A 25,232-nucleotide genomic window follows, 5' to 3' on the forward strand; every position below is an offset into this window, starting at 1 on the left:
TCATGTATGCCGCTCTTTAATTATTTCTACAACTCTCTAGGATTAATTTAAGCTCCAGGTCTATAAAATTACAAAACACACACAAGGAAATAGCTAATTCCTACAATAATCATTCCCAGCATAATTCAAGTCCTTCAATCTATTACATGATGCAGTCTAGATCCACATTATTGTGTTAAGCCATAGACTTTCATAGTATCTTAGTGATTCTGGGGCATGGAGTTTCAGTGGAAAAAACATGGACAAATTGATAAAATCTTTTGGGTTCCAACCTAGTTGCCTAAAGTCTATATATGACCACTGAATTTTTTCTCAATGGAACTCAAATAAACAAAATTTTCCTTCCAGAATTTAAATGATACTTTTACCATATTGGGAGTAAAAATTACTTATGCATATTGCCTCCTATTTCAGAGAGAACCATTTGAAACATTGCAGTTTTCTTGTAAAATCTATAAATGTTTCGTGATATCACACTCCAGTCACAAGGATTTATTTGAGATTCCCTTTTTCCTCTAGTGTTCACACCACATGGTTAACATCTCTTACTTTCTATTTCCCTTAAGAGTTGTCCTTTCCTCTTCCCCCTTAATGAAAAATTAATTCTTGACCCTGGTGACATAGTCTTTACTTTCTCTTGTGATCAGGGAACCCCTCACGTGTAAGCAAATAAATCTCATAGCCTTGGAAGAAATTTCTTCTTTATTATTTTCCCCTACTAAATTGTTGACAGAAATTCTTATTTTATTGGTCAAGGTGGAAATGTGAATCAGGGAAGAAAATGTTTCCTTTCAAACATATGCATATATTTAGCAAAAATGATGTGTCATGAGGTCTCATATACTCAGACTGCCTGTGTACTTTTGTTTAGTTATAAGAAACCTAAACCATTCCTTCTGTAGGATAAAAGCTCTTTTTTCAGCTTATTCTTTCAAATATATTGATTCATTCTTTTTACAATAAATGTAATAAGTGGTCATGTAAAATTTCGAAAATATTGAGAAGATGGCAAAAAAGCTATTCTAATCTCACCATTTAGAATTCACTGCTACTAATATTGTCTTATTTGTGTGTTACATACTTGTGAACACATTATATATAAATTTACAACTTGTGCTTGTTTTTCCCTTATTATATAGAAATAATTTCCTATATATTGGCTTTTTTTGGCTATACAATATCACAGTAATTAAATACACCAGAGTTTACTTAATTTTTTTCATTACTTACTGATATTTGAGATAAAAGACATTAAAAATATAAATCAACTCTAGAAAAAAGAAGTTTTGAAACATTCTGAATATAGCCTGGAGTACATAAATTGCTTTAATTATGTAAAATAAGAAAAGATAATATGTTTGTACATTTTTCTTTAACTAAAATTATGTAATCATTTACATAGCCTATAAATTTTCTTTTAAATGTGACCATTTAATATGTATATTTAATATTATTCTAATAGAGGCTACCTGAGTAAGAAAGGTAAACTTTCTTTTTTTAAAAGAGGTTAATGTATTTTAAATAAAGTAGTCCCCCAAAGAAGCATGAATTATATACTTAATATCTTTTACTCCTTTTGGAAATTGGATACTTTAACATCCTTTAGGAGATTTAAGTATTAGGTGTTTGGCTTGAGTTCAGTAGTTAGATTTTCTTTAACTTTACCAGCAAACTGGTCTTTACATATTGTTAAAATTATCTGGACATTTCTTCTCTCATTTGCCTACACCAAAGCCCGTGCCCTTCCCATCGTTTTCAGTACGTTTGTCCAATGACAAGGATCATCCTCGTCTTGCTCATCAGTTTATCTCCAGCACTGAGGACAGTGCCTGCCACAGAGTTGGCAACTGATAAACACATGTTAAAATAGTGATTGCTTTTCTCTGCCAACATTTCCACAGACTATAAAATAACTCCTTGAAGAATTTGCAAAACTGGAATGGGGAAATCATATCTGGACCAAGAGAGTTCTGCAGAGTCTCATGTAGTGAAAGCACAGAGAAATTATTTTTATTCTTCATTATTATTTATTATTTTAAGGAGCCTTTATTATTTTAGCTGATTTGTAAATTAATGGTAGGATATGTACTGCAAAAGTTACTTTACTTATTGCCATGTTAAGGCCAGAGATGCTGGAATTGTCAGTCGCCCTTTGTTCTTAGATTTGAGAATAGAAAACCTATATTTGTCCAAAAATAATACCTCCTATGTAATACATAGGTCACTCACACTTGTTTTGCACCCAGATTATGAGGCTATCTTGGGTATTCAGAATCTCTGTTGTATTTCAGGTATACAATATAAAATTTTAGATACTGAAACAGTTTTAGCATTTTTGTATGTGTAGGATGTGTCCATCCAGATGTAAGTGACTTTACTTAATTGATAAGAAATATAAAAATAAGAGAATTTTATCTAATTGAGTCAAAATGGAAATATCTAATTCATAAATACATGCTAGAGAACAAGATGATGAAGAACATGGCATTCGGAGATAAATAAAACTGCATGCTTGTCCCAACTATACCATTTATTAGCCATGGGACCCTGGGCAAGTTGTTTAACCACTCTAAACCTGAGTTTCTTCAGCTGTGAAACAGGAAAAATTATAGTGCCTGTTCTACTGTGATGATGATTAAATGAGATAATGCATGCTAAACACTTGTGGGGCATTTAACTCCGTATTTGACATAGAAAAAAACAAGTAAAATGTTTGCCATTTCTATTGGATTAAAGAGGCTATTCACTTTGGATAGTATGAAAGCAGCCTATTAAAATGGGAGGAAGTGGAAAATTTGAATTCTAAGTGTCTAGAACAATCATTGTTTGCTACCCAATTAAATAACCTGAAGGAATCCAGAAATCTTCATTGGTTTGTTCATAACTTTCTTTGCACCTCTAGATTTCACGTGTGCACAAGATGGAGAGAGCGAGGCTGAGTTTTTACCTGATGACTTTGAAGAAAAAACAGAAAGAGAAAAGAAACATACCAATTTCACTTTGTGCAACGTCTGTAACATTCAGCTAAATTCGGCCGCTCAAGCACAAATCCACTACAATGGCAAATCACATCAAAAGAGATTAAAACAACTCAGCAATGGGATGCTGAAAAATGACAATGGTAAGTTTTGCTAAAAGTGTATTCTCGATTTTACATCATCGACTTAAGTTATTTGTGTACCTGCAGATGTGAAACTGAAAGAATGGGCTAATGTCTATTTTCAAAACCAGGACAAAATATTAAACAGAAGCTTTATCAGCAAAGTACATTAAAATAAATAATTGCTTACAGCTTTTTGGATGAAAAAGGCAAATTTTGTTTGTTGTATAAACCCAACTATATTAGCATTGTGATTATGACTCACTGGGACATTGGCTATAATTCGACAAAGTTGACATTAGAATTCCTTGATGTTTGCCTTTAATATAGTTTTTTGGAAACAGACATCTTTTTACATTTTATATAAAAAATATTTTTTGTTTGTTTTTTGCACGTTAGGGGGTTTAGTTAGTAAGATTGCAATTGATTTTAAATAGTTACATATCTTTTCAAGTAGGTGTTTTAACCAATAAAATCTGATCTATTAGTATGTACAAATTGTTTAAATTTGCTAATGGGAATTAATGGTTTGTTTAATCACCTTAGACCACTTTTTTAAAGGATGCATAGAATTTACAAGTAAACGGATTTAAAAAATAAGATCAAAGTGCTTTTGGTAACAAGTGGAAAGTTATTAGAAAAACCATGGAGAGGCGAGGAAGCGGTGGGTGAACTCCTGCCTCGGGGACTTTGGAAAACTAAAGCAATAGCAGCTACAAAGAGTTACAATATTGTTTTCTGGTTGGATGTTTCACGTTTGATAAATAAGATACGTTTTATCTAAATTTTAATGATGTTTAAAAATGAGATTGAATTGTGATCTTTTCTAATATTTGATGCCATAAAAATTTTTTAGTATGATTTTGTAGTTTGCTTCACGGCCACCAAATAATGAGAAGAAAGAAACAGTACATTTTTTAAATGGAAATTATTTCTGCCTTGCTTTGTGTTTTTTGGTATGAATGAGTTGGAATAGTCTAATAGAAAACACTCCGTGTTTCTCTTTCTATGATGTAATTGGTCAAAGAGATATAAAAACAAAAATAGTCACCAAAAAGTAATAGAGAACTACTAAATTCTGTAGGCAAAAGATGAACTATTAAGGCAAGTGTACTTACTGTGTTCAAAAATATGTATTTCACAGTCTCTATCTTGAACTCCTTAAGGGAAATCTATTCCCTGTCATTGACAGTCAGGTAAAATCATCTTAAGCACAGCATGATTCAATTTCACGTTGTTTTCTGTAAATTTGTGTTAATGGTAAAGGTGTCAGCTTTGGTGTTGTACTTCACCTACCTTGATATTTACAAACCTCTGGGGAAGTAATAAAGGCTATCATAGAAAGAGACTAGGACAGAAGACATGCCTGGCTTAGATACTCACATCAGAGCTGGTCCCACACAAAATTTAGACTGGTCAAAGACTTTCCAGTCACAATGCTAGGAATGAGTTTTCTCAAAGTGAATATTTTAAAATAATTGTATCAATACACTTGTTATGGGCTAGCATTGTACTAAAGCCTTTAGGTATATTTTCTTATTTAATTTTTCATCAAAACCAGAGAGATATTGCCATTATCTTCGGCTTACAGATGTGGAAATTGAGGATAACATGGATTGAACAGTGTGCTGAAGGTCACACAACTATTAAATGGTCAAACTAGCCATCAAATTCAGGTCTTATTCATTTAAATACCTGTACTTCTAAAGGCTACTGTCTACCCACAGTGAATAAATTGTAGAAACTGCGCCTTTCTTTATCCAAAGAGAGAAATCATTTTAAGAGGACATAAAAAAGTAAAACTCTATCATATGAATTGGTCAGCAATGCATTGATGAATATGGTGTTTAACAAAATTTTATTGCTACATTTTCTATTTATATTACTTTTTTCCAAGGCTTTCTTTTTTTTTAGTATCATCATGTTAGTGAAAGTCATTAACAAAAAATATGAGTTAATGGAAGCACTTGGTTTAGGTCATATTAGTTTGGCCTGAAATTATGTGTCAGAGGAGCCCTCACCTTTAACAACAGGTGGATCTAAATGCAAGCAATTAATCTCACAATTTAGTTAGTACTTTTCATTAACATGGAAATATAGTCCTTATTTTACATATGCTGTATCTCGTCGCTCTGAAAATGTACCTTTTCAGGTCTGTTGGGGATAATAAAGGAGCCCAATTCCAAATTTTAGACACCTAATAATGGTCATCCCTTTGCCTACACAGAGACCAAGGTGAAAATAAGGATTACGAAAGATGATAGATCTTACAAATTCTTAGTCAAGAGTATTATCATTGTTAGTTTTCTTAGAGAAAGATATGGGAGGTATTTTATTCTTCTCCTTGGACGTGCATAGTTGCAAAAATGACTGCTGTGAACTTCTTCCATCTTCATAAAATCCTCCTCTCAATTTAGATTTCAAATGGGAAATAAAGTGGTGTCAAGAAAGGAATATGGCAATAGAGATGCTTACCTGAATTCATTCAACCCAGTACATAATTTGTGTATTTTTAAGAGTGCAAATAAAAGAAATAATAGACATGGAACTAAGTTTTTATTACTCATCCAGGATTGTCTAAATGGAAAAAAATATCATTTCTATCTTGAATGATTGTAGAACATTGTATAATCACATGCCTGGAGGCGTATCCTAATATGCACTACAAAGAACCAGAACGAACAGGAGAGACAACCAACATATCTAAAATATAGTTTCTATGATTTCTCATGTCATCGCTCTTATTACAGAAAGTGATCTGAAGATCACAGTGAAAAAAGTATATCGTGCGTGCAAGTTAATTAGGAGGGCCATTGTTCCCACATGTAAGACTTCAACATCTGGCATTTCCACTTCAGTGTCTGACAGTGCTGCACTCTTTGCAGAAGTAAAGTTGTCTAGAACACATGCTCACCACCTGAGTGCATGCTGTCCTGAGCTCCCGAGGTCCCAACTGCTGAGGTGGGAGTGTTGCCTGTTGGGTTCCTCCCCAGGCATTGCCCTCAGCTAAAGGGCGCTACCTCTCCTGAACTTGCTCCCTCCCTGAGGGCAGCCTGCAGAAAGTCCCAGCTCCTTGCCTTAAAAATGAGTGAACATCTCCAACAGGCCATCCCAACTTCAGATTTCCTGATGCCACTGCTGCAATTCGATCACAGTCCAACCTCACCCTGTACCCAGTCATGTTTCCCTCATGCCTCACAGGTGTGGATCTCTAGTCTACCACTTGCCCACAAAATCTTCATGTCGGGGTCGCCTTCCTGGGATCCATCTAAGATACCACCAGTGAATTCTATAGTCAAATAAGTAATATGTATAATATGTTTCATTATGCAAAAGAAAATAAAATTAATACTTTCTCCCACATTTATTTTCCATTTGATGCCTGTGATTTAAGAGTTATCATCAAAAATGCAAAAGGGATGAAAAGTGAACTAGTATTTATTGTTCCAGGTACTTTACATACATCATCTATTGAACCCCTTTATATACATCATCTATTGAACCCCTTTATATACATCATCTATTGAACCCCTTTATATACATCATCTATTGAACCCCAGGCAACAGTTCTGCAAAGCAACTGTTATGACCTCTATATTACAAATAAGATAGCCAAAAATCAAAGGGAATAAGAGACTTGGCAAATAACTCTGTTTGTTGCCTGTCTACATTATCAGCAACATACTAATCTCCCTGGTAAACTTACATTCTACTGTCAACAAAATTATGCCATACACTTAGATATTTTCTTATGTTATTGAGTTTATGTCGTTTTTTTAAAGCACTTAAATTATTACAACAAAGCAGCTGTTTGCTTAAATTTTCTTCACCAAATCTAACTGCTGAAAATATTTTGTGCAGAATAGAGCCATGAAAATAGGTCATTTTGTAATGTGTGTTCTCTTTTATTTCAGAAATACATTTATTTCTGTATTAGGATACTTTTTGATGATGAGGTAAGATACAGAAGTGGCAGAAAGATATTCTATAATTGAAAGTTGTTGAAATGTGTAGACTTTCTTATATTCTAGAGATTCCATGCTTCACTCTCTCATGAAAACTATAAACCAAAGAAATTCCAATATATACTGTGTGGCTTATTAAATTTATTTTTGGAAAAGGTCTTTGATTTCATATTTATGAGGAAATTAAGTTTTGCAAATAATAATTATTTTCTGATGATTAAAATTGTCCCATCTGGGCTGTACACAAATGTACAAAAATAAAATAAAAATCACCAAGAATCCTGCAAAGGTAATTAATTACAAACTTTTTTCAGAATTCTACCAGGTATGCAAATAAATATAAGTAAGCAGTATTATATGTATGATATTACATTTATTATAACATAATAGTGTTTGAAAATCATCACCTTTTTATGAATTCATATTTTAAAATTACCCTAAAGAAATTAATAACGGATTTGAGATTTCTGGCTGTTAGATTTTTCTCACATTTGTCATTTTGCTTTCCAACTATGTGATATATTCTGTAATGGAAAAACCGAAACATTAAACATTATAATGAAGTATAAAATGAAGCATCAGTAGGCTTTTATCAAAAACCAGAAATTTGAAGATTAGAATAAAAACGCTTCATTCATGAGAGCATTTTGGAATACATTGCAAAGGGTACAACTTTCAGGATTTTTAAAGCTTTATGGTCAACTAATTTAATTCAATTTCATGTGCTTATCATAATTAAGCTGTTATTAATGCTTGTTGAAGGACTGAGTAACAAGTTGGCCTGTTGTGGCAGCTTTATTTTAGTCACACAACCTTCATCATATTTGAGTTATTTTATTAAGCCTAGTTTTCTATTTTTATTGCGCTGAAACTGCTATCAAATAATTCAGTTTTATCTAACAGTATTCTAGCCTCTGTCGGTGCTCATTGTTTTGTAACACATAAATCTAGAATATTGTTGCCGTTATCTATCCTCTTAGCATTAAATTTTCTTTTATTTAACAGTAAAACTAAATAAAATTTTACTTTCTAGGTCTCACTGATAGATTTTCTTTTCTCTTTCCATCGACTGTCCCAGATGAGGTTTAAAGTGTTAGCAGATTTTCAATTTACAAGCTGTTCCTTCTCTTGCAACACTGATAGTTAATAAAACCAAAATAGCTCCGTAGAATCTTTCTGGTAGCTCAAGCCTTGATTTTTGTATATAAATTCCTCATTTATATATAAATTCATCTCATCTTTGGTCTCCAAGGACTACTTGTGCTTTTGTAGAATGTCAGTAGACTAATTAGAACTTGCCAGTACATTTGTGGATTCATAGTGATCCCTTTGGGGGTCATTTTATTTAATAATGATAACTGCTTTTCTAATAATGCCTTATCCATATTAGCATATGACATATTTCAATGTAGCAATAAGGAAAATTGCCTTGTTCATACTTCTCTTTTATTGACCATATCAGCTAAGGGGAGGCAATGAAAAGATGCTGATACCGAACTGCCCAATGTTATATAATAAGACATTTGTTCTTGTTTGAGTGATCTAAGTTTCTTTTTTGTCACTGAGGGAAAAAATATGGGAGAAAATGACAAATGTTCATTTTACCACGTTCAAATTTTGAGTAGGCTTGGCTTCAGTTTTCAATTTTTTTCTCCCTAAAGAGAAAACATATGGATCGTTTCGAAAGGGATAGACTTCTAGCCACCGGCTACTTGTTTCACCTGGACTTAACACTAATTCCATTAAAAGACGCCATCTTTCTCAACATGGAGATTTATTTATCTAGTCTGTGTCCTTAAGAAGTCTCTCTTTACTGAGATAATGGTGAGATTTTACAATCTGAGGCTGATAATTCAGCCTGGTCTGTCTGGAGACCCCTCTAGCAGCTACTGTACCCAAGAAGTGTACTCCAGTTCTTCATGGCCATTATTATCCAGGAAAAATTGGATGAAGTGACCATTAAAGGAAGTCTTAAGAGAAGGAAAAATGAATTAGATGTGTGCCATTTAGTTTGACAGTAGAATTTATTTGGGATAGAAGAGATTTCCATTTGTGATTCTCTGTGTGTATATGTGCACGCATGTTTGGGAAAGTTGGAAGAATTGCAGGAATTGGGAGCTTATTGCAGTGGTAGTATAAACTGAGAGCAGAATAATTTTTTTTTTTTGCGTCTGAAGCTCAAATCCATTTAGCACAGGTGTAACTACCTCTTGTTTCCTCACCTTTCGCCTCTTTTGGTCACTAACCACCTTCAGCGGCAACATCTTCCAGGACAGTGTTTTTCTACCCTACAAACTTGGGGAAATGACCACTTTTCTAGTTTTTAGGTTTGAAAGTACGAGATTTTTTCAGTTTTGTTCTATTTCCTCTATATTTCCCCTAAAAGTAGTTTTCCCATGATAACAGAGTTAGTAAGTAATAGAGATGTGATTCTTTTATTTTTATTGAATTTTAGTGCACATACAATATTATATTAGTTTCGGGTGTACAACACAGTGATTCAACATTTTTATACATTATGAAATGATCACCACGATGTCTAGTTACCATCTGTCACCATACAGTTATTACAATGTTGTTGACTGTATTCCCTATGCTGTACATTACATCCCCATGACATTTATTTTACAGCTGGAAGTTTGTGCCTTTAAACCCCTTCACCTATTTTGTCTACCCTCCCACCCCCTCCCTAGATGGGATTTTTTAATGTATGAATTTTCCTTTCCTAAACAATTTATTTTAGCTTTGGAGGCCAACCCTACTTAAATTGGCTTCCCAATTTCTACAGTTTCACTCCCAGCGTGGCACAGTTCATCTTTTTGTGCTTGTTTCTCAAAAACACTAAGGAATGGTATGAGCATGTGTGTGTTTTTAAGATGGTATCATAGATTAATTCATTAAATAGACTTTTAAAATATTAATTTTAAATCTTTAAATAACAGATAAGAAAGGAATTTTCAAAAATAGCAGTCCATATATGTGTGTTTACTCTCCTTGTTTCTAAAATTGCAATGATGTGACCCAGGAAATTGAGAACAAAAGTAAGAGAGTCCATAGCAACAGTGCACACTTGAGAAGGTAGAGTAGGAATTTCTGGAAAATGAGATGAAAATGAAGTAAAACACTCTAAACACAATTAGAAAACCCAAAGGTAGAAAAAAAGGGCTCTATAACTTAGGTTTCTAACAAAACTTCAGAATATCTCTAAGGTTAATCTGAAGTAGCCTTAAAGGTGGAGCTCACTGTTTGATGAACATTGTGATGAATTTGCTTATGTTGGTTTGCAGTTAGAAGCTGGGACATAACTGACCTGTCCAGCCTAATCACGGAAAAGTAAAGAGAAAATGAGTCTGGGGACACAAGCCAGAAAGCTCAGAAAGTGAATATCTTGATGGGGTCAAAGATAAGAGAGGATAGGGAGACCAGACATGTCTAATGTGAATTTTTAATTTGTTACTTTTCTAATGTGTGCTGTAATTCCTTCTTACGTCTCACCTATGGAATCTCCAGTAAAGACAACGTTGCTTACTGACATTTTATGTGAGATTAGAGTCCTTCTTGGGGAACTGAAATGGATGCCAAGACTATATCCAGGTGGAGGTTGACTATATGCACACTGGTGAAAAGACAAAGGATGGATTACGTATGCATTACCCATTTTCAACTACTTATGTCAGGTATGGTGTTGAAATCAAAGATATGAGCAAGAGATATTGACTACTCACTTAAAATTTGCCAATCTTGAGAGATAAGAAAACATGAACATAAATTTCAATTCAAGATTTTGCTTGAAAGAAAATGTGATGAAGAAACACATATGATTTTATTTCAGTGATTCAATAAAAGTATAAAAATACAGAGGATTGTGTGAAGTAATCAATGAGTAAGAGGTAAAGCGACTATGGTTTCAAAAGTAGAAGAATAAAATCAGAATTAATATAAGACTATTTAACTACCTTAACACGGAATAAAAAAATTCTTGTGTATGCAATAGTAATTCTGATGAATAATTCATATTTTCCGATTTCAAAGAAGCTTACAGTCTTCTAACAAAGACAGTTGGTGCAAAATATATAATTAACAGGAGAAATAAAATAGTGAATACAGCCTGAATGAGGAATTAACACGGTTCTCATTTAGAGCCCTGTTTGTATGCTGTGTGCTGCTGTGAGGTTCATTTATAATAGTATGGTTGATGTTAAGAAATTGAACAGGAAAAAGGCTGATTGGAGGATGAGTAACAAAGATGATAACTTGACCTATGGATATATTCAGTTTGTACTATCAAGACATTGGTTTTATCCTCACTGGTAGAATAGCAACAGCTGAGGGAGTGATAAGCCAAAAGAAAGAAGAAAAGGGAAGCTACCTTAAAATTTAGTTTTTGTCATGTGGGAGGAAGAGAAAGGATATCCTAGGAGATAACGAAGGTGTCAGAAATATAAAGGATAAGTAATGTTTGTTGTGCATTTACTTTGTTGTAGATATTATTCTAATAACTACCTGTGTGTTTATTCAATCATATTTTTATAAATTAGTATAGTTATTAGTATCCATTATATAGATCAATAAAGTGAGACAAAGAAAAGTAAAGTAACTTGCCCAGGATCACCTAGCTAGAGAAAGATGGAACCAGAACCTCAACCCTGGCTAGCTAGCTCCAGAGTCCATGCTCATATCCATGATGCTACATCAGCTCTCAAGCCTGGAGAACAACTTGGAATGTTCCAGGGTTCAGAAGTCAAAGGAGAGAATTTCAGACAAAAGGAAGAGGTTAACCTGTGGGGACTGAAGGCTTTTTTCAGAGAGGTCAAGAAAGGCAACCTCTATTGGAGATGTGGAAATTGTAAAGTGTCAGGTTATTTTTGAGAAATTATTTCAATGAAGTGAGAAAAGCAGAATCATATTTTGAGAGGTTAAGACAGTATTTCTCTAACTGTTGATCTTTAGACTGCCTATTTCAGAATCACCCTTAGTGCTTTTTAAAAGTTCAGATTCCCTGAGTATACATTCTAAACTCATATAATTGGGATTCTCCAATAACAATTAGTCACAAGAAATAGAAAATCATTAAGAGGGGGTGGAGAAGGAAGAGGAATGGGATGGCCATGGCCTAATTTGCATACTTCCATAGGCAACAAAACTCTGCTATGGAGGCATTTTAGTGACCATCTGTTTTTAACACGTGCTGGGAAAAGACTAATTGCAAGCCCATGAGACTAATCAAAGTGTTTCTTGTTGTTATATTTTCAGTGATGTGTTAGGGAGTCTCATAGATCTGCAAGTCATGAAATCAAATGACTATCGCCCTCTAAATCCAGCTCTGGTGTGAGCATTGGAGGTAATTTGAGGAGCAGATATCCATCTGTGAAAGGGTGGGAGGGTGATGTACACCATAGTTTGCATCTGGTCTTGCTCTTTTCCTTGGAATTCTGACCATCAAATTTTACAATTTCATCACAAAAGAGTGACCAAGTGTGTATACTTTATCCCAAACTACTTCTTTCAGCAATATTTTGTATATGTTTATTCTTGTTACATTTTCCGTTGCTGAGGATGTTGTCTTCATAAAGTGGTAAGTCATTTTGTTCCCAGAAGTATATTTGCATTTGTCACCTGATAAATACTTGTTGCGCAATTATCAATATATGTTGATGCGAAGTATTCTGTCTTGTCTCTTTTACTCCTTTCCTACACCAGCCATATACATGCTAGAATACCTCCCTCTAGGATATCTTGATGACTGAGAAAGTTACTGGGACAAGGAGTCTTTAGGTTTTTTCCTTTGCATTTCATCTCCTGTCTAAAATTCAAAGTCCTTACTCGATAAGTATATTTTTACCCTGGGATATCTGAATACTCTTTTGAATACTGTTACCTTCCCTTATGTTGAATTCATCCATTATTAAATGTAAAAGAGACCCAAGTTGAAAAATGTTAACAAAAACTATATGATCCTTATTTTCTTTCAACAAATTTGAGAAACGTTTTTATTACTTTTTAAAAAGACAATAAGAGGTTTAGAATTATACTTAGTTATTCTAATTTAAAAATCCACTTTTAATGCAGAAAACATTTAATAAAAATAGGAACAGTTTCACTTTACTATTTAAATCTTTTAGACAGGATTGCCTAAACGTTTGAGACAATAAATTAGAATAGTGTCAGAAAAACCTAACACATCTTGTAGGTGTTCAATAAATATTGACTTAAGATTATAATTCTGTCAGTCACATTTTATTTACTCAACTAGTCAAGGACTCCATTTGCCAACATGACTAATGAAAGTGTCCCAATGTTTGTAATGCTTGCTATCAGGTTTTTATTCCTACTCTATAAAATGTTTTTTCTTCTAAAGTAAAATATCCTTAGAAATTTCTTTAGTTCCAGAAATATCTTAAGAATGTACAATATTCTCACTAATATGAGCATCAGGCCTATTTTAATTCTGTCATATTTCTGAGATGGACAAAAATCAAAGTAAGGATGCCAACATCTCATGTTCCTGATGCTGAAATGATTTCTTTGTCAAACTATCAATAACATTGCCATTGTCCGTCACATAATGAAATTGATTGACTTATTCAGTGATGCTTAAAAATCTTCATTTTCCCCTTTATACTGTTTAAGGATTGCCTTTAAAATTAACTTAATATAAAAGCTCACCACTAAATATTATATGCTATATTATTAATTTCTTTGATGTTCGATTACAATCAAATTTCATAAACCAAAAAACACATTTCTTTTAACATCACAGGAAGAGCAATGCTCTTTGTTTCCTGTGGAGATATGGTGTTGTGAGGAATCCAAAAATTGAAGGATTTTCAAATTTAAAGCAGAATAAAGATATCTAAAATATTCCTGAATTCTTTACTATTATGAGAAATATATTTGTTTATCTTATATGATTTTGAGAGATGTTAAAATAGAAAGAAGGGGGTCAGATATAGGGAAAAGCTGGAAGTGAGACAAGAAGTCCCAGAGTAGTAAGATATGTTAGAAAGATTCACAGAAACATCAAGGCCTGAAGGAGCTTCTTGGCTCGTGCTTCATTTAGGACTCCAGAATAACTCTACTTCATCTGATGAGTTTCTGCTAAGTAAAGAGATCAGGAAAAGAGGGCTTAGGTTGCACGTAGAGCTTTCCTCTGTTTCCTTCTGATGGAGAGGAGAGGCTCAGATATTCCCTGTTTCCCTACATGGTGGAACCCTATTTAGCTGAATTGAGTTGCTATGGGACCTGCCATGGTGAGGGGCAAGGACAGCCCACATCCTAGACCTCAGCTTGGTTTGATAGTGTAGCAGGGACTCAGAGTGGTTTGCAGCATCAACGTGAATCAATGTAAGGTTACGTTAGCCAGACAGATATCTTGGTTCCTGATCTAAATGGAAATGAAATGAGCTTCAGTCATAGCAACAGGACTTCAGTAGCAGACATTGCAGAATACCCTCAGATGGGCATCCAACCAACCACATCCCAGTAGACATCAACTAACATATTCTCAAGGACCAACATCATGAGGCCAGAGACCACCTTTATTCCGAATTTGTTCACATGAGACTTGCTCTATACACCAACAACCTTGTTGGATAGGAGAAGCGGAATCAGAGATTAAGCTGAAAGACTGAATGATAAAACTAAAAGTGACTGAATGGTGGAAATAGGAACATTTCAATCAATAGAGAGATAGCTACCATGATGAGCACATTTAGACAGTAATTTGCAACTCTTCTATGTCTCCCACAAGGTGTGGAGGTAAAAGGTATCCAGAAGTTCCTGTTAATAAGTAGCTGAGGATGCTGACTGTGAGCAGGACCAGCTACATAATTTGCAGAGCTCAGTACAAAATGAAAATGTATGGTAACTTTTCAACATCTATTAAGAAATTCAAGATGCTGACAGGAGAGTATTAAACCTGGCTTAGGGCCAGTGTGAGTGTGGAGCACTGTGTGACTGCATGGGTCTCAGGGCCATGAAGCTGGCCCTGGCTGTGAGCTTGCCTCATGGAGTTTTGGCCTCAGGGAAGACCTGGCCCTGTGGGCAATGGCTACAGGTAGGATCACTAAATCCAGCAAGTAATGGGAGTCCAAGTTGGACCCAAGGGAGACTATGGTACTAAAGAGAACTGGGGCCCAGTCAGGAGAGGGGATGTCACCCATTCTCTGTGGGAGCATTTCCAAAGCAAGAGAACAGAACATGAATTTACCAGCCAAAGAGTTGTACATCAGAGGTCAGCAGGGATAACCCATCAACCATGTAGAAAATGGGTGTATGCAGTGGTATGTTAGTGAATGTTTAACATCTGGCTCTCCAGAAAAGACAAGACATGATTTGTGACATTTACCTCTTTCCCACCATGGCTGGTTTCATGCTACGAACATGACATCACAGAACACAGAGTAGGGTAGGGAAGAAATGCACACAACAATTGGTTGAGTCAGTGCAAGGTTCCACTATATCCCTGGTTGTATGTGTGACCAGTGGATTCAGAAGATAGTACAAGGACCCGTATATGTAGAATGATATTGCGGTAGGCTAAATAATATCCCCCCAAAGATGTCCACATCCCAATCCCTGAGACTTGTGAATATGTAACCTTACACGGCAAGGTGACTTTGAAGATGTGATTAGGTCAAGAATCTTGAGATGGGGAGACTATCCTGGATTATCTGGGTAGGACAAATGTAATCACAAAGTTCTTAAAAGAGGGAATCAGGGAGGTCAGAGCCAGAGAAGGAGATGGGATGACAGACGCAGAGGTTGGAGCGATGCACTTTGAAGATGGAGCAAGGGTCCACAGAGTGTGGTGGTTTCTAGAAGCTGGAAAAGGCAAAGAAACAGATATTCTCCTTAGAGCCTCCAGAAGTATGGTGCCCAGCTGACGCTTTGATTTGGGCCGGTAGGATGCATTTCATACTTCTGACCTCCAGACCTGTAAGATAAATTTAGCTTGTTTTCAGCCACCCAGTATGTGGTAATTTGTTCTAGCAGCAATAGGAAGCAAATGCAAGTGCTGTTCTCCTCCTTCGTGCTAGGAGGTCAAACAAGCACTCACTCTTGTGCTACTTTAGAAGAGAGCAGAGGATAAGAATACTAAGCATTTGTCTCAAAGAATTACTGAAAGAGATTTTTAAAATTACTAATGAACTAAGTTAAATTCCTTTCTAGCCCATTTGGTTAAAAGAATCATGAGAAAAGATCTGTGATAGCTAATGAGAGGCTACATGTATTTGTACATTGTGGTGGTGATTTTTCTCATCATAGTAGGGCCAGAGTGCCCAGACATTTGGTAAAATGTTATTCTGTATTTCTGTGAAGGTGTTTTTTGGATGAGATTAACATTTAAATCTGCGGACTTTGAGTAAAGCAAATTACCCTCCATAATGTGGTGGGCCTCGTCCAATCAGTTGAAGCCCTTAATTGACCAAAGACTAACCTCTTCCAAGCAAGGAGTTCTACCAGCAGACGTCCTTTGGACTAGAATTACGCTCTTCCCTCAATCTCCAGCCTGACAGGCTACCTCATCAGATTGTGGACCTGCTAACCCTCCACAATCACGTGAGCCATTTCCTTAAAATAAATCTCTCGACCTGTATATACACATTCTCTTGGTTCTGTTTTTCTAGAGAACTCTAGCTAATACACGTTTCTAAGTTTAGTTTGCATGAACTTATAACCCCAATATACATGTAATCTATCAACTGTAGGAATTGCCGTCTCTATTTCATTCCTTCTTATTTCCCTCCTCAACCCACAGTGTCTAAAAGAGGTCAAGAACTGTCTCTTCTGCATGTACTTAAGAACATAATACTCTTGGTTTCCAGCTCATATTACATATTTCCTTCTCTGTTCCTGTGGTTCATTACAGAAAAGTCTTGTTTAGCTGCCAGCATAGTGCCACCACTATCAGTCAGCTTGTGCAAATGTACCTGTGATATTCCAGCCCTACCCCCAGAGCACTCCGAAGCTGCCCCAGCCCAATGAAACTGCCAGTTGTGCTAATGACTTATGATGTCCTTTTCAGCATATTCCATGGCATAGAGGAAGACACATCTAGAGTTGAGACATTGTGCTCATGTTGACCTAACTAGGAAATCAAAATTAGAAGATATTATTTTAGTTTTTAATCTATAGCTTCTCTCCCTAGAAAGAAATCCACATGGGCTGCTGCTTAGGCCAATTTGAGAATGATTTTTTTTTAAGACAACGTTTTTGAGATATCTTTGACATACGGAAATTGTATATATTAAGGTATACAATTTGATGTTTTATATATATTATATATATATATATATATGTATACATTGTGAAAAGATCATTACAACCAGGCTCAAAAGCTTATCCATCACTTCTACATAATTATCATTTTGTGTATGTTTGGTGAGAAGATTTAATTTAAGATCTACGCTCTTAGAAGACTTAAAGTATACAATAGAATATTGTTAAATGTCATCACCGTGCTGTATATTGGATGTTCAGAATTTATTCATTTCACGTAACTAAACCTTTCTACCCTTTGACCAACTTTTCCCCATTTCTCCCACTCCTCAGCCCCTGCAACCACAATTCTGCTCTCTGCTTTTATGAGTTGTACTCTTCTAGATTCCACATATAAGTGAGATCTTGCAGTATTTGTCTTCCTATGTCTGGCTTATTTCACTTATCATAATGCCCTCCAGGTTCATCCATGTTGTCTCAGATAGCAGGATTTACTTCTTCTTGAAGGCTAAATAATATTCCATGTGATATATAGTGTGTGTGTATGTGTGTATTCTTTAACCATTCATCTGTCAACAGACACTTAGCTTGTTTTCATATCTTGGCTATTGTGAATAATTGTGCAATGATCATGGGAATGTAGATAACTCTTTGAAATACTAATTTCATTTTCTTTGGATATGTACTCAGCAGTGGGATGTGTGGATCGTATAGTAGATGAATCCAAAGAGACCCACATGGAGACATCTTATAATCAAATTGTCAAAAGTTAAAGGGAGAATTTTAAAAGCAGTGAGAGGAAAGCAGTTTGTTACATACAAAGGACCCTCATAAGACTATCAGTGGATTTTTCAGCAGAAACCTTGAAGGCTAGAAGAGAGTGAGATGATATATTCATTATGCTGAAAGAGAAAAACTGCCAACCAAGCTTCTATACCTGGCAAATCTGCCTTACAAAAATGAAGGGGAGATAAAAACTTTCTCAAACAAATGAAAGCTGAGGGAATTCATCACCATTAGATCTTCCTTACAAGAAATGCTAAAGAGAGCTCTTCATCTTGAATCAAAAGGATGCTAATCAGCCACACATGAGCATAAGAAAGCATGAAACTCATTGGTAACAGAAATATATAGACAAAAACAGAATATCCGATTACCATAACAGTGGTGGGTAATCACTTTGAATTCTAGTATAAAAGTTAAAAGACAAAAGTATGAAAAATAACTATAACTAAATTGTTAGTGGATATGCAGTATAAATAGATGTAAGTTGAGAATCACTCTTTCCCTTCAAAGCCCTCTGACTGGTTTGTTTTCAGTCCCTTATGAGATAAGCTTTCCCAGGAGGCTCAGTGTTCAGTCAGATTGTCTCCTGAGGGACTTGCCCCCATATGCACTTTACACATGATCAGATAGGTCTAGATTGTCACATGAATATCTCAGATTAAGCTAAAACCTCCTCCAGTTACACTTATTTAAATTTCATTTTGGATGCTCCTCTTAGAATATTAAATATATTTTAGAAACTAATATGTGGGTTCATAGCAAGCTTGTTAAAATCATGGCTTCACTGTCCCTATCCTTCTGTAATGTATTGTGTTAGCAGACTAATTGGCTTAGTGGCCTGAAGGAAAAAATTAAACATATTTATCTCTTACTTATCACTTTTTTTTCATTTTTTTGCTGAGGAAGATTTACCCTGAGCTAACATCTGCTGCCAATCTTCCTCTTCTTGTATGTGAGCTGCCGCTACAGCATGGCCACTGATAGATGAGTGATGTAGGTCTGTGCCCAGGAACCAAACCCTGGCTGCCAAAGTGGAGAGTGCCAAACTTAACCATTAAACCACTGAGGCTGGCCCTATCTCTTACTTCAAACTCAATGCCATGAGTATGTCTTCTATGTAAAGAATTCCTATTCAGAAACTAGGAGAGAAGAAAAGTAAGCATGAATTCTCCTTGTTAATCATTGATCTAAAAAAACCTTTTTTCCCATTTTCATAATTCTGGGGATGTTATTCCAAGCATCTAACACTTGATTCCTTTATATAAAATCTAGTATGAACACAGCTCTTTCCTACTGAGGAATGTTTATGTAAATAATGCAATAAACTATGTATGTGTATATGTGTCTGTAATAGAGACACACACACGTGTAACTGACAATTACTGCATAGCTGCAAGACGTGTATAAGGTTTTATTCAAACATGTAGGAAAAGATGGAAATATGGATCCTCTGAAATGGGGATCTTCCTAAACTAAGGCTTATTTTTCTGTTGGTACTTTGTTTCTGGTTTGTAATTATTTGTGGCATTATTTCACCTTGCCTATTTAATAAGATTCTTGAAAGAAGTGAGTGAGGTAATGTAGGTGGAAGTATTTCAACAATTTCTTTTTCTTAAAAAGATGTGAATTTTAATAACTTATTTCCTCTGATGTGACTGAGAGTTATTTGAACATAAAGAGGGCCAAGACTTTAACAGGAATTTAATTCCATATTAAACCCTGGAGTAAAAGTCAAGGGAATAGCCTCTGAGAATTGCTGAGATTTCTGGAATGTTACTATCACACAGAACTTACCCATCTCTCTGTCGTACTTAGCACTGACAGCGTCCAAGCCAAAAGACTTGAGACTGAGGTAAGGAGGAGAGGTGGACAAAGTGCGTTGTCTTTCGTAGGCAACCTGAGAAAGGAGGGGAAAACAAGGAGTGACAACTGTTGGAAAGAGAGGAGCGCAAACAGAGCCCCTAGGGATTAGCCAGAAAAAATGTTTTAATAGAGTGTGAAGCACAAATAGCCGGTATCTGAGATGTGGGCCCAGTAGCTGAATTGACAGACACTTGTATTTGGGTCCCCTATATTAGTGGTTCCAATCAGCATCACCTGAATGCGGGGTAAAACCCAATTCTTGGGGCCCTACCCCAAATTTATTGAATCAGAAACTCCAAGAGTGGGCCAAGCAATCTGTGTCTTGAGTCCTTCAGGTGCTCTGTTGCAGGCTCAAGTTTGAGAATCACTGCCCTATGTAATATATACCATCTCAGAAACAATAATCTTAAGATTAAATAAGGCAATTTATGTAATATGTTTAGTGCAAGCATGCAGTTAACCTTCAATAAAATAAGAGTTAGCTATAATTATGTTTAGTCCTTGTTAAGCACTATAATCAGCTGGAATAAAAGTCAAGGTTGGGAAACTAACATATATATATAGACATAGACTTTTAGGACTTATAGTGTCCTTAGAAAAATAATTCAGGGACCCCTCACTTTTTACCTGCATACAGATCACCTGGGAATCTAAAATGCAGATTCTGATGCAGACAGGTCTCGGGCAGTGCCTGAGATTCAGCGTTTCTAACCAGCTCCCAGGGCATGCCACTGCTACTGGTCTTGGGACCAAACTTTGAGTAGCAAGGATCTGGCCCATAGTCCTTTTTATTTCCACTTGACAGTTCTTAGCAGCCGCCAAAGCAATCTGAAAGAGAAGTTTGAATCTTCATGGGAAAGCCAAAGCATAGAAGGTGGGCAGCAAGTTGGAACTCTCTGGAGTTCATGTGATCTATTCCCTTGAGTTGCAGCTTTTGTCCATCTTTCTTTAGGAAGCAATTTAGCACTTCTAAGAAGAGAGAGTTTGGAAAGTAACCATAAATTCCTAAACTTTGATGATCATTTCCCATTAATTACATAACTTCAGAGGGAAACAAATAGTACTGCTGGACTAAGCAAAAGGTGAGACAGATGCCTTAGACAAGTCATATATGACTACCACCGTGTAGATCTTTGCAAAACCATTCTAGAAGAGTCCACACTCCTGCTTTGATTAGTACACCTTTCATGTTTAATTTTCAAAAGCAGCTCCTTTTTTGAAGTTAAACTTAGTTTTAATTGTTGACTCATATACGTAGATTCTTGGTATGTAGCCAAATGGATGCCACCAAGGGGAATTTTTAATTAATTAAATTATGTTTAACTTTTGTCAACCCATCCTTCTACAATTTTGAAGGTTGTCCAAAAAATGATTGAAAATATAATCTCTACTTTAAAAGAGGAAGCTGGGTGGCATTAAGTGGTAAGTGGTTCTGTTCTTTAACCATCACAGTTAAGTGTTGAAAAGTGTGGTATGACAGACAAGAAATAACACAGCTTATTTAAGTGGAATTCATTTAACAGTAAGACTTTTCACTGCTTCTGAATTCTGTTCTTTCAGGTCTGGTAAATTTGTGCGTAATTGGATTGGATCACTCCATTGTGCATGGCTGAAGACAAATTTATAAAGCACAAATTCTAACCCAGTTGAGTTTCCTTGAATTATATGGGTTTATATTAAGGTTGTTACAAAATTGTACACAATGGGAATTCTATTCGTGAACTCTTAGTCTAAAGTGGTATTGAATAATAAGAATAAGCCATAATCAAACTACATTTTTGTAATAAATGTCATAAAACAATTATCACAGAAATGCAATGTTTACTCAGTGTCAGCCTTAGAAACATTGCTTTTAAATCTCCAATTCCTTGGGTCAAACTTCTTCTGTGTTGAAGCCAGCATTTCCAGCAGCTCCAGGCTTTCATTTTCCTAACTCCATGCTCAATAAAAGAGAATATGTCTTTCTTAGTTATTACCGCAAACAGCCTCATTTATCACTGAATTCTATGGCAAATGCGGGACTAGGGAAAATGGGTAGTAGGTTCTAGAGTCAACTTGACTCTCTCACTGTGGAGGAAATATTTCCTGAGCAGAACTACTTGGAAAATTGTAATTTTAAAGCCCTCACAAGGGACGAAAGAAATTCAAAAGATAATAAACATTAACCAAGCTCTCCTATAGACCAAGAATAAAATCTCCTTTGCCAAAAATCTCTATGGGAAAAAATCACATAAACTCTGCAACTCAAAAGGACACTTTGACCTATAATAAATTTTAAAATTGCCTCCTAAAACATCAGGTTTGAGCCTCAGTCTTATGTACCTCATGGGCAGTATTTGGCTTGCTATTTGGATTTAAAAATAATTTGAACCTTTGCTAAGAAAATTAATTTTTATGAACATGGAAAAATTGTATAGCCTGCTCTCATTTTATAAGCTTAGATTTTAATATTTAGCACTTAGAAGGGTACCTTTTTTGCATCATAAATGAGTCCTCTACTAATGGGTAGCCTTAGTTTTCAACTTTATATTATTCCCCACTAAAGGAAAAAGTTTTTTCTATCAGGATCTATCATATCCTGACCTCTTCAGAATTTCCATCCAAGACTCTTATTAAGACCACTCGAATAACTAGTTTGTTTGCTATTAGTGTGAATATTAGTTTGCTCTCATTTATAGCTTTTTTACATAGAGCTTCATTGTCATCGAGCTAAGTTTGTCTTAGAAAGGAAACTTTTAAAAACCATATATTATTTGAAAATTTTATTTTATTTTATTTCGAGAGACATTCTAACAGTGAAACTGCAGCATTTTAAAGTGTAATCATATATAGATGAGACTTGATAGGAAATGTGGATTCCAAAGAAAATTACATTCCCAGGACAGCATAGTTTCAAAGAAGTTTTCTTTTTATTAAAACACAAACACAGGGGCCAGCCCCATGGCTGAGTGGTTAAGTTCGCACGCTCTGCTGCAGACGGCCCAGTGTTTTGTCTGTTCGAATCCTGGGTGTGGACATGGCACCTTCATCAAGCCACTCTGAGGCGGCATCCCACATGCCACAACTAGAAGGACCCACAACTAAGAATATACAACTATGTACAGGGGTCTTTGGGGAGAAAAAGGAAAACAATAAAATCTTTAAAAAAAAAAGACACACATGGTCTATCCTCTGTTCATTTTTTGGTTTTGGGAACAAATTATATAGTAGACTTTTATGTCATTTCAGTGTACTTGTTATTGTTCTTATGAGTATGGTGTTGTATTGTTCATAATTTTTAGTTGCAATATGTCAAAAATAGCAGACATAACTTAAAAAGGGAGTTTATTGACTCATTTAATGAAAAGTCAGGGGTGGAGGTCAGAGGGTGGGGTATACCTGGCTTTGAGCACAGCCATGCTTAATGCCATGGCCTCTGCTGTCAGAGTGTCCTGGTTCCACAACTTACTAGCTCTATGATACTGCGCATATTACTTAAAGCCCTTGGGCCTCAGTTTTCTCAACTGTGTAATGTGTATAATAATATTATCTTTTTCAAAGTGTTGTATGAACATGCATGAGGTGCTTAGAATGAACCTTGATACATAGAAACCATACGATCTTACCGTAAGCATTCCATTTCCAAAGCCGCATCCCTCAGGCGAGCTTTCCTCTGTACTGATTCCATCTTTACCAGCAGCTCCAAGCTTCCATTTTGCCAACACTAAGATCAGCAGAAGAGAAGATCCCTTTCCCAGTTATTATAGCAAGAGCTCAAGAAAACATTCACTGAACACCAATTTGGGCTATGGCCAATCCGCGTGGCAAGGAAGCCCTGCTCTGCTAAGCCAGGTGTGGGTCACATGGCCACCCCTACACCTGGCATCAGTCCCACACAGTCTTAAAGTGGGGAGGGGTGGTTTTCCAAGGAAAATTGGGGTCCTCTTGCCATAAGAGAAGGAAGGCAGTTCGGGCAGGCAAGAACAATAGCTGTTTATTTTTAAAGTTCTTTGTTAACTTTGATTCTAATACTTTGACTACATCATTATGATTATTCTAAGTTGTTTGGTCTTTCTAATTACATGCATTTATACAATGACAATAGGAATATTTAGTATTATAACTTTAGTTCACTAACCCTAAATACAATATCAGATTCACTAACAAGTAACATGTAGCTTTTAGTTACCAAAAGTTTTGTCTCATTTGAAGAGCTTACTCTATTAACTTTTTATCTCCTATTAGTAGAGAAAAACAAAATAGTCTCCTTAAAAGAAACACACCAAAAAAAAAACCCACAACAAAAATCTTCACGTAATATGCTTCACAATTTAGAAAAGTTCCAGAAATACTGGCTTATAGATCTTCTTTATTTTTATAAGATTATCACTGAAATATACTATTTTGGTCTGCCCTGCAACCTAGTATTTATTCATATAAATTATTCCATGAAGATTATTTTGAAAGTGCACAGATTTGAAGGTTTACCCTCTCAGGAAAACCAGAATGTCAGAATCAACATGATCTAAATGTAATCATAAATAAAATATTTTCTGTAATGTGTTTATTCATTCATTCAACAAATGTTATAAAGAGTTTTATTTGCCACGCAAAGATCTTTGCCTTCATGGAGTTTATGATTTAGAAAATAGAGACAGACAAGAAAAATGGACACCATAAAAAAGTAAATATTGTAAATATATTGTGCCAGTATAGTGTAATTTGGTGCCAGTATAGTATAATATACTATGAGGACATGTAGATTTTGTTTAGGTACTCAGTGTGATTGATTTGAGTCTCAAGCTTTAAGACAAAAGGGAAAGACATAGAAAAAATTTTATTCTGTCCAACCCATTGTGTTAGCCTTTTGGGTTATAACAGTTAATGATATTAATGAAGAACACCTAAGGAGTGCTTATACTTTTAGTATGCTTAATTAAACAATAGGAAATAATTCTAAATGGAGCTATTTATCAAATATTATTGTGTATTTCTATTAATGAACCTGTATAAACGTTAGGTCAAACACTATAAATAAAAGTGGACGTATCCTACTTTTTTTTTTCTTGGTGAGGAAAACTGCCCCTGAGCTAACATGTCTGCCAGTCTTCCTCTACTTTATGTGGAATGCCACCACAGCATGGCTTGAGGAGCGGTGCCAGGTCCATGCGCCGGATTCAAACTCATGAACCCCACCCAGGCTGCCGAAGCAGAGCACACGGACGTAACCGGCATACCACCAGGCCGGCCCCTGGAAGTTTCCTACTTTTTTAGTAGACTAGATGATTCCCCCAGTAAGCTAATTAATCCTTTCCTTG

The 25,232-nt window shown here is 35.5% G+C and overlaps 1 protein-coding gene across 1 annotated transcript in view; it reads left to right on the plus strand.

Moving 5' to 3' along the window:
- ZNF385D (zinc finger protein 385D) overlaps nt 1-25,232 on the plus strand; it is an 801,336-nt gene that overhangs the window by 196,860 nt on the left and 579,244 nt on the right. Inside the window, exon 2 of the mRNA XM_070575952.1 lies at nt 2,903-3,121. Within this exon, the coding sequence (XP_070432053.1) occupies nt 2,903-3,121 (219 nt within the window). The remainder of the gene's footprint in view (nt 1-2,902; nt 3,122-25,232) is intronic.

This window comes from Equus przewalskii, chromosome 15 (assembly GCF_037783145.1).
Source record: "Equus przewalskii isolate Varuska chromosome 15, EquPr2, whole genome shotgun sequence".
Taxonomy (NCBI): domain Eukaryota; kingdom Metazoa; phylum Chordata; class Mammalia; order Perissodactyla; family Equidae; genus Equus; species Equus przewalskii.